General features: G+C 50.1%; 2 protein-coding genes across 2 annotated transcripts in view; one reads left to right on the top strand and one right to left on the bottom strand.

Annotated features, from left to right (window-relative positions):
• LOC122930893 (DNA excision repair protein ERCC-5 homolog) overlaps positions 1-9,337 on the bottom strand; it is a 33,973-nt gene extending 24,636 nt beyond the window's left edge. The window contains exons 1-2 of the mRNA XM_044284586.1: positions 9,221-9,337; positions 1,568-1,689 (exon numbers count right to left, since the gene is read on the bottom strand). Of these exons, the coding sequence (XP_044140521.1) occupies positions 1,568-1,655 (88 nt within the window). The 5' untranslated portion in view covers positions 1,656-1,689; positions 9,221-9,337. The remainder of the gene's footprint in view (positions 1-1,567; positions 1,690-9,220) is intronic.
• Positions 9,338-9,652: 315 nt separating this feature from the next.
• LOC122930896 (homocysteine S-methyltransferase 1-like) overlaps positions 9,653-15,274 on the top strand; it is a 51,031-nt gene continuing 45,409 nt past the window's right edge. Inside the window, exon 1 of the mRNA XM_044284590.1 lies at positions 9,653-9,855. Within this exon, the coding sequence (XP_044140525.1) occupies positions 9,784-9,855 (72 nt within the window). The 5' untranslated portion in view covers positions 9,653-9,783. The remainder of the gene's footprint in view (positions 9,856-15,274) is intronic.

Below are 15,274 nucleotides of genomic sequence, written 5' to 3'. Positions count from 1 at the left end.
AAAAAAGTGTGAAACAACTGAAAATATGTCATATTCTAGGTTCTTCAAAGTAGCCACCTTTTGCTTTGATTACTGCTTTGCACACTCTTGGCATTCTCTTGATGAGCTTCAAGAGGTAGTCACCTGAAATGGTTTTTACTTCACAGGTGTGCCCTGTCAGGTTTAATAAGTGGAATTTCTTGCCTTATAAATGGGGTTGCGACCATCAGTTGCGTTGTGGAGAAGTCAGGTGGATACACAGCTGATAGTCCTACTGAATAGACTGTTAGAATTTGTATTATGGCAAGAAAAAAACAGCTAAGTAAAGAAAAACGAGTGGCCATCATTACTTTAAGAAATGAAGGTCAGTCAGTCTGAAAAATTGGGAAAACTTTGAAAGTGTCCCCAAGTGCAGTCACAAAAACCATCAAGCACTACAAAGAAACTGGCTCACATGCGGACCGCCCCAGGAAAGGAAGACCAAGAGTCGCCTCTGCTGCGGAGGATAAGTTCATCCGAGTCACCAGCCTCAGAAATCGCAGGTTAACAGCAGCTCAGATTAGAGACCAGGTCAATGCCACACAGAGTTCTAGCAGCAGACACATCTCTAGAACAACTGTTAAGAGGAGACTGTGTGAATCAGGCCTTCATGGTAGAATATCTGCTAGGAAACCACTGCTAAGGACAGGCAACAATCAGAAGAGACTTGTTTGGGCTAAAGAACACAAGGAATGGACATTAGACCAGTGGAAATCTGTGTTTTGGTCTGATGAGTCCAAATTTGAGATCTTTGGTTCCAACCACCGTGTCTTTGTGCGACGCAGAAAAGGTGAACGGATGGACTCTACATGCCTGGTTTCCACTGTGAAGCATGGAGGAGGAGGTGTGATGGTGCTTTGCTGGTGACACTGTTGGGGATTTATTCAAAATTGAAGGCATACTGAACCAGCATGGCTACCCACAGCATCTTGCAGCGGCATGCTATTCCATCCGGTTTGCATTTAGTTGGACCATCATTTATTTTTCAACAGGACAATGAGCCCAAACACACCTCCAGGCTGTGTAAGGGCTATTTGACCATGAAGGAGAATTATGGGGTGCTGCGCCAGATGACCTGGCCTCCACAGTCACCGGACCTGAACCCAATCGAGATGGTTTGGGGTGAGCTGGACCGCAGAGTGAAGGCAAAAACGCCAACAAGTGCTAAGCATCTCTGGGAACTCCTTCAAGACTGTTGGAAGACCATTTCAGGTGACTACCTCTTGAAGCTCATCAAGAGAATGCCAAGAGTGTGCAAAGCAGTAATCAAAGCAAAAGGCGGCTACTTTGAAGAACCTAGAATATGACATTTTCAGTTGTTTCACACTCTTTTGTTATGTATATAATTCCACATGTGTTAATTCATAGTTTTGATGCCTTCAGTGTGAATCTACAATTTCCATAGTCATGAAAATAAAGAAAACTCTTTGAATGAGAAGGTGTGTCCAAACTTTTGGTCTGTACTGTATCTAAAAACTGGAAAAAACCCTACAATTACTGGTGAATGGAATTTTTATAAAAAACTTTTGTCGCTATAATACAAGGATACCAACAGCAAGGATTTTCCCTTCCAGAGTCTCTGGATTTACAGGTCTTCCAGAACATTCAAGCAGCTTCCAAAGTCCTTGAACTCCCATGCTGACATGATATGTGGTTCTCCTACAGATTTACCTATAAATATGTTGAAAATAAATAAATGGTTTCCAATTCATTGGAAAATACCAAAGGAACATTACTGGACATCAGGTATGTAAATCGTATCCCCTGACAGTACAACGGGGACCGGAGGAGGAGTAATGGAACTGTCATCAGTATATGATGACTGTACACTACTCTGTATACATCTCATCATATGTGTCGGAATATTACTATATTTCTGGGCACTGAACGGCACTATTTATTTAGGTTAGGTGTTGTGTGGAAGTGCCCAAACACCATGTACCACTAGTTATCTGGGTACTTAAAGGGGTTCTCCAGACATTATAAAACAATTCAAGCCTTGAGGAAGAAAGATGCTTTCTTTAATACTTACCTGTCCCCGCTGCATGGGCAAAGGCTGCGACTTTTGCCGCTCAGGTCCCCGCAATGCTTGCATTTTTCATAATGCCTGGAGAACCCCTTTAACATTTATTAGACTAGAGCAGTGATGGCTAACCTCGGCACTCCAGCTGTGGTGAAACTACAACTCCCAGCATGCTCCATTTATTTCTATAGATTCTGAGAGCAGCCAAGCAAGGGGGGCATCTTGGGAGTTGTAGTTTTACCACAGCTGGAGTGCCAAGGTTAGCCATCACTGGACTAGAGGAATTCAGATTTAAAGCGGATCTCCATGACAAGATATGGGGACTGCAAAGATTTTTGTGAACTCGCCTGTAAAATCTCTTTCTTGCTTAGTTCATTGGGGGACACAGGACCAAGGGTATGGCTGCTGCTGCCACTAGGAGGAGACACTAGGCTGAAAAGTGTTAGCTCCTCCTCTGCCACTATACCCCCTCCAGCCTGAAGAGAGCATATCAGTTTGCGCCCAAGCAGTAGGAGTAGGAGAAAAAACGCACATGAAAGGAACCATAACCCAACCAATGTCAGTAGGACCGAACCAGAACTGAACTGAGGACCTTACCGGCAAACCAACCGCCATCACCTGCGGCAAAAATAGAATAATAATGGGTGGGAGCTGTGGCCCCCAATGAACTAAGCAAGAAAGAGATTTTACAGGTCAGTTCAAAAAAATCTCGTTTGCTCACTCGTATCATTGGGGGACACAGGACCGTGGGACGTTTCAAAGCAGTCCACAGGGCGGGAAGAACACACCCCTATGGAAACTGCCTCATGGAAGCTTAAGACACCGCTGCCAGCAAGACGTTGCGGCCCAGCGCAGCATCCGCTGATGCAAAAGTATGCACCTGGTAAAACTTGGTGAACGCATGCAAGGATGACCATGTCGCCGCCTTGCACAGCTGTGAAGCTGAAGCTTGGTGGAAGAGAGCCCAAGACGCATCCACCGCCCTGGCCAAGTGGGCCGTGATACCGAGGAGCGGTGCCTTGCCCCGGGAGCGGTATGCCTCGGCAATTGCCAAACGGATCCACCTGGCAATCGTCACCTTGGAGGCCGCCAAACCTTTGCGCGGACCTTCCAGAATAATTAACAGAGTCCGTATGGCGGAAAGTTTTTTGAGACAGATAAGTAAATCCTGAGAGCTCTAACCACATCCAGCTGATGGAGAGGCCGCTCCCTAGGATGTGAAGGAGAGGGGGCAGAACGACGGAAGAACGATGTCCTCGTTGACATGGAAGGCAGCGACTACCTTCAGCTGAAAAGAAGGTATAGGTCAGAGCACTGCCTTGTCTTGGTGCAGAATAAGGACGGCTCCTTACAGGAAAGCGCTGCCAACTCCGAAATGCGCCTGATGGCGAGTACTTTTGTAGAGACTCGCGGTGCCGTCGCCAGGCCAAAGGGAAGGGCAATTAACAGATAGTGGTGGAGCCCCATTGCAAAGCGGAGGAAATGCTGATGTGTCGGGGCAATGGGGACGTGCAAGTACGCGTCCCGAATGTCTATAGAAGAGAGAAATTCGCCTCAGTCCAGTGAAGCAATCACAGAGTTAAGGGATTCCATTCTGAAGTGTTGAACCCGGAGGAACCGGTTCAGCAACTTGAGGTCCAGAAACGGGCAAACTAAGGCCTCTTTCACACTACCGTTTTTTTTTTTCCGTTTTGCGGTCCGTTTTTTGCGTTCCGTATACGGAACCATTCATTTCAATGGTTCCGCAAAAAAAAAAACTGAATGTGTTCCGTATGCATTCCGTTTCCGTATTTCCGTTCCGTTGAAAGATAGAACATGTCCTATTATTGCCCGCAAATCACGGTCCGTGGCTCCATTCAAGTCAATGGGTCCGCAAAAAAAAAGGAACACATACGGAAATGCATCCGTATGTCTTCCGTTTCCGTTCTTTCTGAACCATCTATTGAAAATGTTATGCCCAGCCAAATTTTTTCTATGTAATTAATGTATAATGTATATGCCATAAGGAAAAACGGAACGGAACAACGGAACCACAACGGAAGCAAAAAAAACGGAACAACGGATCAGTGAAAAACGGACCGCAAAACACTGAAATGGACATACTGTAGTGTGAAAGAGGCCTAACCCTTCTTTCTTGGGGATGGCAAACAGGTTTGAATAAAACCCAGAGAATTGCTCCGTCCGAGGAACTGGGAAATCACCCCCCCCCGTGTGAGGAGGGATTGAATTGCCTGGAAAAAATGAGACAGCCCGACCTGGATCCCTGGGTGGTTGGGAGAGAAAAAAAACATTGTGGAGGAGGGGACACAAACTCGATCTTGTAACCCAAGGTTACGATTTTGAGCGCCTACACGTCTGAGATGTGGGCCCGCCACACTACCTGAAAAAGGAGTAGGCGATCCCCCACCCAAAAGGTGGATTGCTTGCTGATCAAGGGACGGGCAGACTGTGCCTGTGGGCATCAGGTTGGTTGAGGCCTGAGGAATGGCTTCTTCCGCTGGTCCTGCGTGGAGGATCTGGGAGGGGCTCCTGCTACCGGACGCGCGCCAGAGAAGCGGCGAAAGGACTGGGCCCAGGCACTTGTCTGCTTAGCGCGAACGTGCACCTGGTGGGTACTTTCACCGCCCGTAGCCTCGGAGATAATTTCATCTAGCCGGGCCCCGAATAATCGGGAGCTGGCAAAAGGAAAGCTGATAAGGGAACGCTTTGACAAAGAGTCCGCTGCCCGAACCTTAAGCCAAAGTTCGCGCCTCAAGGTTACCGCGAGAGCCGATGAGCGGGCAACAAGTACACCCCCGCGTCCAAGGAAGCCTCACAGAGGTATTTTCCCGCCTGTGAGATCTGCAGAGCCAAGGAGTGGAGCTCAGTTAGCGGGAGGTTGGCCGCCAAGTCTTGGTTTAACCAGAGTGCCACTACGAGAACGCCTTAGCCACCCAAGCGGAGGCGAAAATCGGCTGAAGCGCTGAGCCACTTAGGCTACTTTCACACTTGCGCTTGATCGGATCCGTTCTGAACGGATCCGATCATATTAATGCAGACGGAGGCTCCGTTCAGTACGGATCCGTCTGCATTAATTACTTAGAAAAATTTCTAAGTGCGAGAGTAGCCTGAGCGGATCCGTTCAGACTTTCAATGTAAAGTCAATGGGGGACGGATCCGCTTGAAGATTGAGCCATATGGTGTCATCTTCAAGCGGATCCGTTCCCATTGACTTACATTGTAAGTCTGGACGGATCTGCACGCCTCCGCACGGCCAGGCGGACACCCAAATGCTGCAAGCAGCGTTCAGCTGTCCGCCTGGCCGTGCGGAGGCGAGCGGAGCGGAGGCTGAACGCCGCCAGACTGATGCAGTCTGAGCGGATCCGCATCCATTCAGACTGCATCAGGGCTGGACGGAAGCGTTCTGCTCCGCTCGTGAGCTCCTTCAAACGGAGCTCACGAGCGGACAGCAGAACGCTAGTGTGAAAATAGCCTTACCGCAAAAATGGACTTCGCCCAAAACTCCATACGGCGATCCGTGGGATCCTGAAGGACTGAGCCATCTGCCACCGGAATGGCGGTCTGTTTGGCGAGGCACGCTACCGGAGGGTCCACTTTGGGAGGAGAGAACCATTTAGCCACCCAATCCGCCAGAAAGGGATAAAGCAGATAGGGGCGGACTAACAACTCAAGGGGCCCCCAGGCATTAGGAGATTATGGGGCCCCTGTGTCCCTGCCCACCCTGAAGCCACATCCACACACAGCCCCCCCCCCCCCCCCAAAATATCGCGCCACCCACATCACCTACACTTGGTACAGAATTTCTCTTCACTATGTTCAAAATAAAAGTTAATTATAGTTAATGGGGACAGCGGGCATTCTCAGCTGGAACAGCCTGCCAGAATCACTAACGCATATCTGAAGGCAGCCTAATACAGCTCCACATACCTCTTACATCCAGTGACGTCTCCTTTGATGTAGATGTTCTCTTTCTTCATCTTCTCCATTCAGACCAGACCGCCATGATGATTTCTTTCAGCCATCTCATCTCTGCAGAGTTTGACAGACAGACATCTTAGTTTCCTACTTTTCCTCCCACCTTCTCAACATCCCATCATGCACCCCCAATACTGAGACACTGTGCCCCCCAAAACTATACTGTAGAAACAGATAAATCCTCTGAAAATACTAGTTACACACAGATAGCTCCCCCTTCAATAATTATTAGAACACAATGCTCTAAAAAAAATAACTGCACCCAGCTAATAGTGTAACCATAATGTCCCCCAAAAATAACTGTGCTAAGCTGATACTGCCACCACAGTGATTGTGCTCCCCAAAATCTCAGCAATAGTAATAGTTCTGTGCCAGAGTGCACTTAGTAGTAATAGTGCTCCTACAGTGCCCCCCAACATTAATTGTGTCCCAGAAGTAATAATGCTCCCATAGTCCCCCAGTTGTAATAAAGCCCCCTTATAATGTGCGCCAGTACAAAAAAATGCCCTGTGTGGCAGTAAAAGAAACAAAAAACTAACAAAAAAAACTCCTCTTAGTGTCCCCAGTAGAGCCAATGTCCCTAGAATGCCCTCATGTGATCAAATGACCCATACTGTGTGCCACTACAAAAAACACTTAGTGCCCCCAGTTGAGCTAAGGTTAATTTGTGCCAGTATAAAATACTTCTATATAGTGCCCCCAGAAGATGCCCCCATAGTGCACCACCCCGTCCCCATAGTGCCCTTCATAATGTGCCAGTATAAAATGCCCCTATAGATTGCCCCACATAGATGCCCCCATAATGCTTCTCTCCCCCCTTCCCCATAGTGGCACCCAAATGGGTGCCAGTAATAAATGCCCCTATATCAGGCCCCCATAGTGTTCTTCTCCATAGTGCCCCCCCATAATGCATGCAAGTATATAGAGCCCCCAGTAGATGCCTCCATAAGGCTCCTTTCCCCCACACTTCTCCATAGTGACCCCCATAATGTGTGCCAGTATATAGGGCCCCCAGTAGAAGCCCCCATAATATTTGCCAGTATATAGGGCCCCCAGTAGATGCCCCCATTGTGATCCTTCCCCCCTTCTCCATAGTGCTCCCCCATAATGTGCCAGTATATATGGCCCTCATTAGATGCCCCATAGTGCTCCTTCCCCCCTTCTCCATAGTGCACCCCCATAATGTGCCAGTATATAGGGGCCCCCAATAGATGCCCCCATAATGTGCCAGTATATAAGGGCCCCCAATAGATGCTCACATAGTGCTCCTTCCCCCCTTCTCCATAGTGTCCCCCCATAGTGCGCTAGTATATAGGAGCCCCCATAGTGCTCCCTCCCCACCTTCTCCATAGTGCCCCCCATAGTGTGCCAGTATATAGGGGCCCCCATAGTGCTCCCCTCCCTTCTCCATAGGGCACCCACCCCCCTTCCTGCCATGAGGACACACTCAGTGATGCGATCCAGGCCTCTTCCAGCCTGTATCCCGCTCTGTACGGCTCAGGAGGCACGATGACATCATTGCGCTGCCTGCACTGGCCTCCGATAGGCTGCAGGCATAGTGCCTGCAGCCTATCAAAAGAACGGGCAAGGATGGCGATACAGATAAATATAGACATGAGCGCTTCCACAATGGAAGCGCTCATCTTTGCCTGCCGCAGCCACCGCCCGAGTGCCCGAATGGTCAGTCCGCCCCTGAAAGCAGATCAAGCCGATTGGACGTTGTAAAGTGACGATCTGGATGGTCCCACACCTTGGCAATGACAACCAAAAGGTCGTCATGCAAGGGGAAGGCTTTAGGAGTTAGCTGGAACTGAGAAAAGACACTCCCTGGTGACTCGTGGAGGGGGACTCATCCTGCACCTGGACGGACAGCAGAAACTAAGCTGTCCACCATGAAAGCAACCTTGGAAGATTGTTCCGGATCTATATCCAAATCTGAGTCACCCAATCCAGACTACTCACCCCATCTTCATCCTCTTCTCTTCACCCCTCCTCAGAGTACGAGCAGGGTCACCTCTTCAGCAGCTGGCACCCGAAGTGGCAGGAGACTGGAATGGTGGTGGGGGGGGGGGGGTCTCGTCGGATCCAGGTGACCCTTTGGCTGGCGGGAAGCAGGACTGCCCTGGTCCACTTTTGCTTCTTGGAGAAGGTCAAGCGGAGAGGGAATCCGACACCAATCTAGCTCCCGGGGTAGACAGAGGGGCTAGGCGCCTCTGTTTCCCATACCTAAAAAGGGAAAAGAGGTCTGCCTTCTACAACACTAAGCTAAAAACTGATATGCTCTCTCCAGGCTGGAGGTGGTATAGCCGGTGTAACGTTACATTACCCTACTTCGTATGATTTCCCTACCTCGTAACTTCCGGTCGCACCGGAAATGACGTGAGGAGGCGTGCCGGAGTTGTGCCGATCTATATATTTATTATACAGAAAAAATGCCCATTGGATCTCCCTACCCCCACACTGCGCAGGTGCAGAGATCGGATGGATGTTCTGTAGTTAGCCGCGCTTGCACACTGGGCTGTAATTTTTCCCTACTCTAAAGGCTGGTGAGGCTCTCCGGCGCATGCACAGTGTCCCGGTGTCCAGCAGAAAACGCCGCTGTGAGATCTCCCTAAACCGTCGTTTTGCGCATGCGCAGATCGGCACAACTCCGGCACGCCTCCTCACGTCATTTCCGGTGCAACCGGAAGTTACGAGGTAGGGAAATCTCACGACGTAGGGTAATGTTTATGCAACGTTACAGCGGCAGAGGAGAAGCTAACACTTTTCAGCCTAGTGTCGCCTCCTAGTGGCAGCAGCAGCTATACCCACGGTCCTTTGTCCCCCAATGATATGAGCGAGAAAGAAACAATTTACATAATGCTGTTACTGTACTCAGGAAAGGAAGCCATCGTTAACCAGCGGTGACAAGTGGAAAGGCGTAGATTTCCATCACAGTCATCCCTGGTGCCCGGCTGACAATCTGAACCACAACAGCGGCTGAAATGCTGTATTTATGATTTTATTATGATATATTTATAGTATAACACACAGAGGACAGACACTGTATAATACATGTCATTGCTGTGATTACACAAGCTCTAATTGCACATGATAGTCTGTGGCCCTGGAATATGTATAGAATATAAGTATGCAATGCAAAGTACTGCACAGAAACAAAGAGAACAGCAGTCCTGTAATATGACCCATACAGCACAGCGTTACCTCCTGTCAGCACTGCTACACTCCACGCGCCCCCATTCACTAGTTACTGTGCACACTGACTGCTGGTAGATGCTAGAATGGAGTTGTTGGAAGGAGGTTTGTGGTGTCACTAGTCACATGCTCCTACATGGTCACATGACCGAATGTGGGCAGTATTGACACTTCCAGTACATCTAACGCTGATTGGGTAAATTCAAGGCACGTAATGGAAGTGGAAGTGACTTCTGGGAACTGTAGTTTTGCATTTGGAATACGCAATCATCGCTGCGCTCTGCTGGACTACGATATCCACAATGCAGCGTCCTAATTGACAGGTGTTCAATCGCCCTATGGACGAAAGAGGGCGCTGTAAGATTCAGGCAGGACACGGAAATGTATTGATATTTGCTTTCTGAGCTTTGCCTTCTGTCTTCAGCGTTTCTGCGTTCACCACAGCGCCGCCTGTAGGATGGGCGGACTAATGTCTCTGTTCTTGAACTTAGCAGACTAATTCAGAAAATTAGCTGGATGCAAAGCCCTGAGTACAGAGTTCCTGTGGTCTCCTAGCACAGAGGAGTGTCATTATGGCCGAGCAAGTCACAATATTGAGTGGAGGCTTGTCTACTGAACTGGAAGCTGCTGGTCTGCTTGTACAGGTAACTGGAAATCAGACAAGTCTTCCTGTGTGACATCAGCAGCAGGGATCGAATACTAATGACTCCTGTTCAGACTGAAGGACTGGATTATGTATATCAGTGGTGCCCAACCATTTCTCGTCTGAGGGCCGCACTAGACATGATCTACATTTTGTGGGCCAGAACCAGGTAGCTTTGCCAGAAAGAAATGCAAACACTGTGAGGAGGCACGTGTGAGCGATAGTACTGTGAAGGGGCAAATATCTGGGCATTTTTTCTGTAAAGGGGGCGCATCTGGGTATTTTTACCGTGAAGGGGGCACATGTGAGCATTACCCCTGTGAAGGGGGCACATCTGGGCATTACTACTGTGAAGGTGACACATCTTTGGGCATAGCAAGACTAAGGAGTGGAATGCAGGAAACTCTCTCTAGAAATGCCTTGTGGTACAATATTATGAGTCCTCTCACATGGGCACCAGACAATCGTTAATTTCTAATGATAATTTGTTTTCCCTTAGTCCTAACAGTGGCACAGATGGGGTATTCTGCCCCCGTGGACTGGTTAGGACAGGTGGACATTTTATTGACAAGAGAAAGTAATTAAAGGGGTTAATAAAAAAAAAACACTTAAAATCCATCGGGATATACATATAATTTGGTTAGGCTAGATTTCATCAAGTTAAAACCCATACTTCCACCTTTTCATGGTTCTGTCATTGCTGTGTTTACATGCTGAGGGGGCGTGTACCAACAAAGCCTGAGCTCTGCCTCATGAATATTTCTGGGCGTGAACAACCTGACCTTTCCTTCACCCTGCAAAAAAAAATAAAAAAATACACACTTGTCATGCGGATGGACGGATCCCTCTGTCAGTCTTTTTCACAGCATTCCCGGTTTGTGCATGTGCAGACCGGAAGGACGGATCCGCAAGGCAGCTCCATCGTCGGAGCTGCGTGCCTGCTGGATCCGCCGATCAGTGTGACAACTGACAGCATTTGTAGGCGGATCCAGTTGCGGATCCGTCTAGAAATGCATTGCAATAACGGATCAGTCTATCCGCTTGTCATGCGGATGGATGGATCCCTCTGTCAGTCTTTTTCACAGTATTCCCGGTTCGTGCATGCGCAGACCGGAAGGACGGATCCGTCCTTCAGTTGTTTTGCAATGCCGGATCCGCAAGGCAGCTCCGTTGTCGGAGCTGCGTGCCTGCTGGATCCACCGATCAGGCTACTTCCACACTTGCGTTCGGGGTTCCGTTTGAAGGATATCACAAGCGGGCCCCGAACGGATCCGTAGAGCCCCAATGCATTCTGAGTGGATGCGGATCCGCTCAGAATGCATCAGTATGGCTCTGTTTGGCCTCCGCTCAGCAGGCGGACATCCAAACGCAGCTTGCAGCGTTCGGGTGTCCGCCTGGCCGTGCGGAGCCAAACGGATCCGTCCAGACTTACAATGTAAGTCAATGGGGACGGATCCGTTTGAAGTTTACACTTTCTTTCTGAACTATAATGCAAACGGATCCGTTCTGAACGGATCCCAATGTTTGCATTATAGGAGCGGATCCGTCTGTGCAGACATCAGACGGATCCGCTCCGAATGCAAGTGTGAATGTAGCCTCAGTGTGACAACTGACAGCATTTGTAGACGGATCCAGGTGCGGATCCGTCTAGAAATGCATTGCAATAACGGATCCGCCTATCCGCTTGTCATGCGGATGGACGGATCCCTCTGTCAGTCTTTTTCACAGTATTCCCGGTTTGTGCATGCGCAGACCGGAAGGATGGATCCGTCTATCTGCTTGCCATGTGGATGGACGGATCCCTCTGGCAGTCTTTTTCACAGTATTCCCGGTTTGTGCATGCGCAGACCGGAAGGATGGATCCGTCTATCTGCTTGCCATGTGGATGAACGGATCCCTCTGGCAGTCTTTTTCACAGTATTCCCGGTTTGTGCATGCGCAGACCGGAAGGATGGATCCGTCTATCTGCTTGCCATGCGGATGGACGGATCCCTCTGTCAGTCTTTTTCACAGTATTCCCGGTTTGTGCATGCGCAGACCGGAAGGATGGATCCGTCTATCTGCTTGCCATGCGGATGGACGGATCCCTCTGTCAGTCTTTTTCACAGTATTCCCGGTTTGTGCATGCGCAGACCGGAAGGATGGATCCGTCTATCTGCTTGCCATGCGGATGGACGGATCCCTCTGTCAGTCTTTTTCACAGTATTCCCGGTTTGTGCATGCGCAGACCGGAAGGATGGATCCGTCTATCTGCTTGCCATGTGGATGGACGGATCCCTCTGTCAGTCTTTTTCACAGTTTTCATGGTCTGCTCATGCGCAGACCGGAAGGACGGATCCGTCCTTTAGTTGTTTTGCAATGCCGGATCCGCAAGGCAGCTCCGTCGTCAGAGCTGCGTGCCTGCTGGATCCGCCGATCAGTGTGACAACGGACAGCATTTGTAGACGGATCCAGGTGCGGATCCGTCTAAAAATGAATTGCAATAACGGATCCATCCAGCGGCAGGGCGGATCCGACAGGGTGAACAGCCTGTCGGATACGTCCTGCCGCTAGTGTGAAAATATCATTAGCATTATCTGTATCTAAGCAATATCTATATTATTCAAATATATATTTAATATGGATATTGCTTAGATAAATACATATATTGGTGGCAGATAAGGATTTTATATAGCTGAATACAGATGATGATGATAATAATGATGGCCAATAATTTATTTATATTTCACAGGGGGTGTTCAATGTGTACTAGTGGGGGAGGGGGGGCAGGGCTGTAATAACGATCCCCAGATGCAGAGGGGAACGTTTACAAAATGCCACCTCTAGCCCCAGTGTGTGCAGGAGGGTCAAACATACCCTGCTGCCGGAGAAGAGATCACCTCGGCTCTGGTATGTACTGAGCATGAGAGATCGCATACCAGAGCCGAGGCAGTGAGGAGAGCTGGAGGGGGGAGGGCACCAGAGCTCTGACGTCTCGTTTACACAGCCTGGACACTCCCTCAAGCAGGGAGAGCTGTAAACGAGACGTCATCAGCAGAGCAGAGCCGAGGCAGTGAGGAGAGCTGGAGGGGGGAGGGCACCAGAGCTCTGACGTCTCGTTTACACAGCCTGGCCACTCCCCCAAGCAGGGAGAGCTGTAAACGAGACGTCATCAGCAGAGCAGAGCAGAGCAGAGCCGAGGCAGTGAGGAGAGCTGGAGGGGGAGGGCACCAGAGGCTCTGACGTCTCGTTTACACAGCCTGGCCACTCCCTCAAGCAGGGAGAGCTGTAAACGAGACGTCATCAGCAGAGCAGAGCCGAGGCAGTGAGGAGAGCTGGAGGGGGGAGGGCACCAGAGCTCTGACGTCTCGTTTACACAGCCTGGCCACTCCCTCAAGCAGGGAGAGCTGTAAACGAGACGCCATCAGCAGAGCAGAGCCGAGGCAGTGAGGAGAGCTGGAGGGGGAGGGCACCAGAGCTCTGACCTCTCGTTTACACAGCCTGGCCACTCCCCCAAGCAGGGAGAGCTGTAAACGAGACGTCATCAGCAGAGCAGAGCCGAGGCAGTGAGGAGAGCTGGAGGGGGGAGGGTACCAGAGCTCTGACGTCTCGTTTACACAGCCTGGCCACTCCCCCAAGCAGGGAGAGCTGTAAGCGAGACGTCATCAGCAGAGCAGCGCCGAGGCAGTGAGGAGAGCAGGAGGGGGAGGGCACCAGAGCTCTGACGTCTCGTTTACACAGCCTGGCCACTCCCCCAAGCAGGGAGAGCTGTAAACGAGACGTCATCAGCAGAGCAGCGCCGAGGCAGTGAGGAGAGCAGGAGGGGGAGGGCACCAGAGCTCTGACGTTTCGTTTACACAGCCTGGCCACTCCCCCAAGCAGGGAGAGCTGTAAGCGAGACGTCATCAGCAGAGCAGAGCCGAGGCAGTGAGGAGAGCTGGAGGGGGGAGGGCACCAGAGCTCTGACGTTTCGTTTACACAGCCTGGACACTCCCTCAAGCAGGGAGAGCTGTAAACGAGACGTCATCAGCAGAGCAGAGCCGAGGCAGTGAGGAGAGCTGGAGGGGGGAGGGCACCAGAGCTCTGACGTTTCGTTTACACAGCCTGGCCACTCCCCCAAGCAGGAGAAGCCTGTAAACGAGATGTCATCAGCAGAGCAGAGCCGAGGCAGTGAGGAGAGCTGGAGGGGGGAGGGTACCAGAGCTCTGACGTCTCGTTTACACAGCCTGGCCACTCCCCCAAGCAGGGAGAGCTGTAAACGAGACGTCATCAGCAGAGCAGAGCCGAGGCAGTGAGAAGAGCTGGAGGGGGGAGGGCACCAGAGGCTCTGACGTTTCGTTTACACAGCCTGGACACTCCCCCAAGCAGGGAGAGCTGTAAACGAGACGTCATCAGCAGAGCAGAGCCGAGGCAGTGAGGAGAGCTGGAGGGGGGAGGGCACCAGAGCCTCTGACGTTTCGTTTACACAGCCTGGACACTCCCCCAAGCAAGGAGAGCTGTAAACGAGACGTCAGAGCCAGAGCAGGCTTGCTGACATCAGGGGTCACATGACCCAGAACTGAACTGGACAAATAGTGATAGATGACTTTAATAAATAGTGATGAAAGTGACTTTAATAAACTTTCAATGGACAACAATAAAAGCAATTAGAATAGATTTATTTAAGTCGGATAACCCCTTTAAGCAATTAACAGGATCCTCCCACCCCAATAAAGAGGGGGATCAACCCCCAGTCCCCTTGTGTAGGTACAAGCAGAAAAAAAGGCAACACTAAAGCAACTAAGGGGGGGGGGGATATTTGTGTGCCACTGTTAGGACTAAGGGAAAACAAATTATTGTTAGAAATTAACGATTCCTTTATGTCCTAACCAGTGGCACAGATGGGGATTAGCAAGTAGAAACCCCCATGGGAGGGCTCTCATGCCTGACGGAAGATAATACTGTCCGGCCAAGTGAGGAATAGCTATCTATCCTAGAATCCACTCTATAGTGTGAGATAAAAGTGGAGTGAGAACTCCAAGAAGCTGACTTACAGATGACATCCAGCGGAATCGAGCTTCTTTCTGCAAAGGAAGTAGCCACCGCTCGAGTAGAGTGGTCCTTCACAAACTCAGGTGGCTCCGAACCTTGAGACACATAAGACTCCCGATTTGCCTCTTTGATCCATCGACTGATGGAGGGTTTAGAGGCTTTCCTACCCTTCTGGGTACCGGAAAAAAGGATAAGGAGGTTTTCATCCTTCCTAAATACCTTGGACCACTCCAGGTAAATCCTGAGACATCTCGAAATGTCGAGGGTATGGAGCCCCCTTTCCTCTGAGGAGGGGAGAGGAGCCAAAACTGGAAGAGAAATGACCTGGTTGATGTTGCTGAATGAAGGCACCTTTGGAATAAAGGTCGGTAAAAACTTGAGCAGCACCTGGTCTTGCAGGACCTTGGTGT

Source organism: Bufo gargarizans, chromosome 3 (assembly GCF_014858855.1).
Source record: "Bufo gargarizans isolate SCDJY-AF-19 chromosome 3, ASM1485885v1, whole genome shotgun sequence".
Lineage (NCBI taxonomy): Eukaryota > Metazoa > Chordata > Amphibia > Anura > Bufonidae > Bufo > Bufo gargarizans.
The sequence above is the reverse complement of the archived record's forward strand: the minus strand, read 5'-3'. Positions and strand labels throughout refer to the sequence as shown.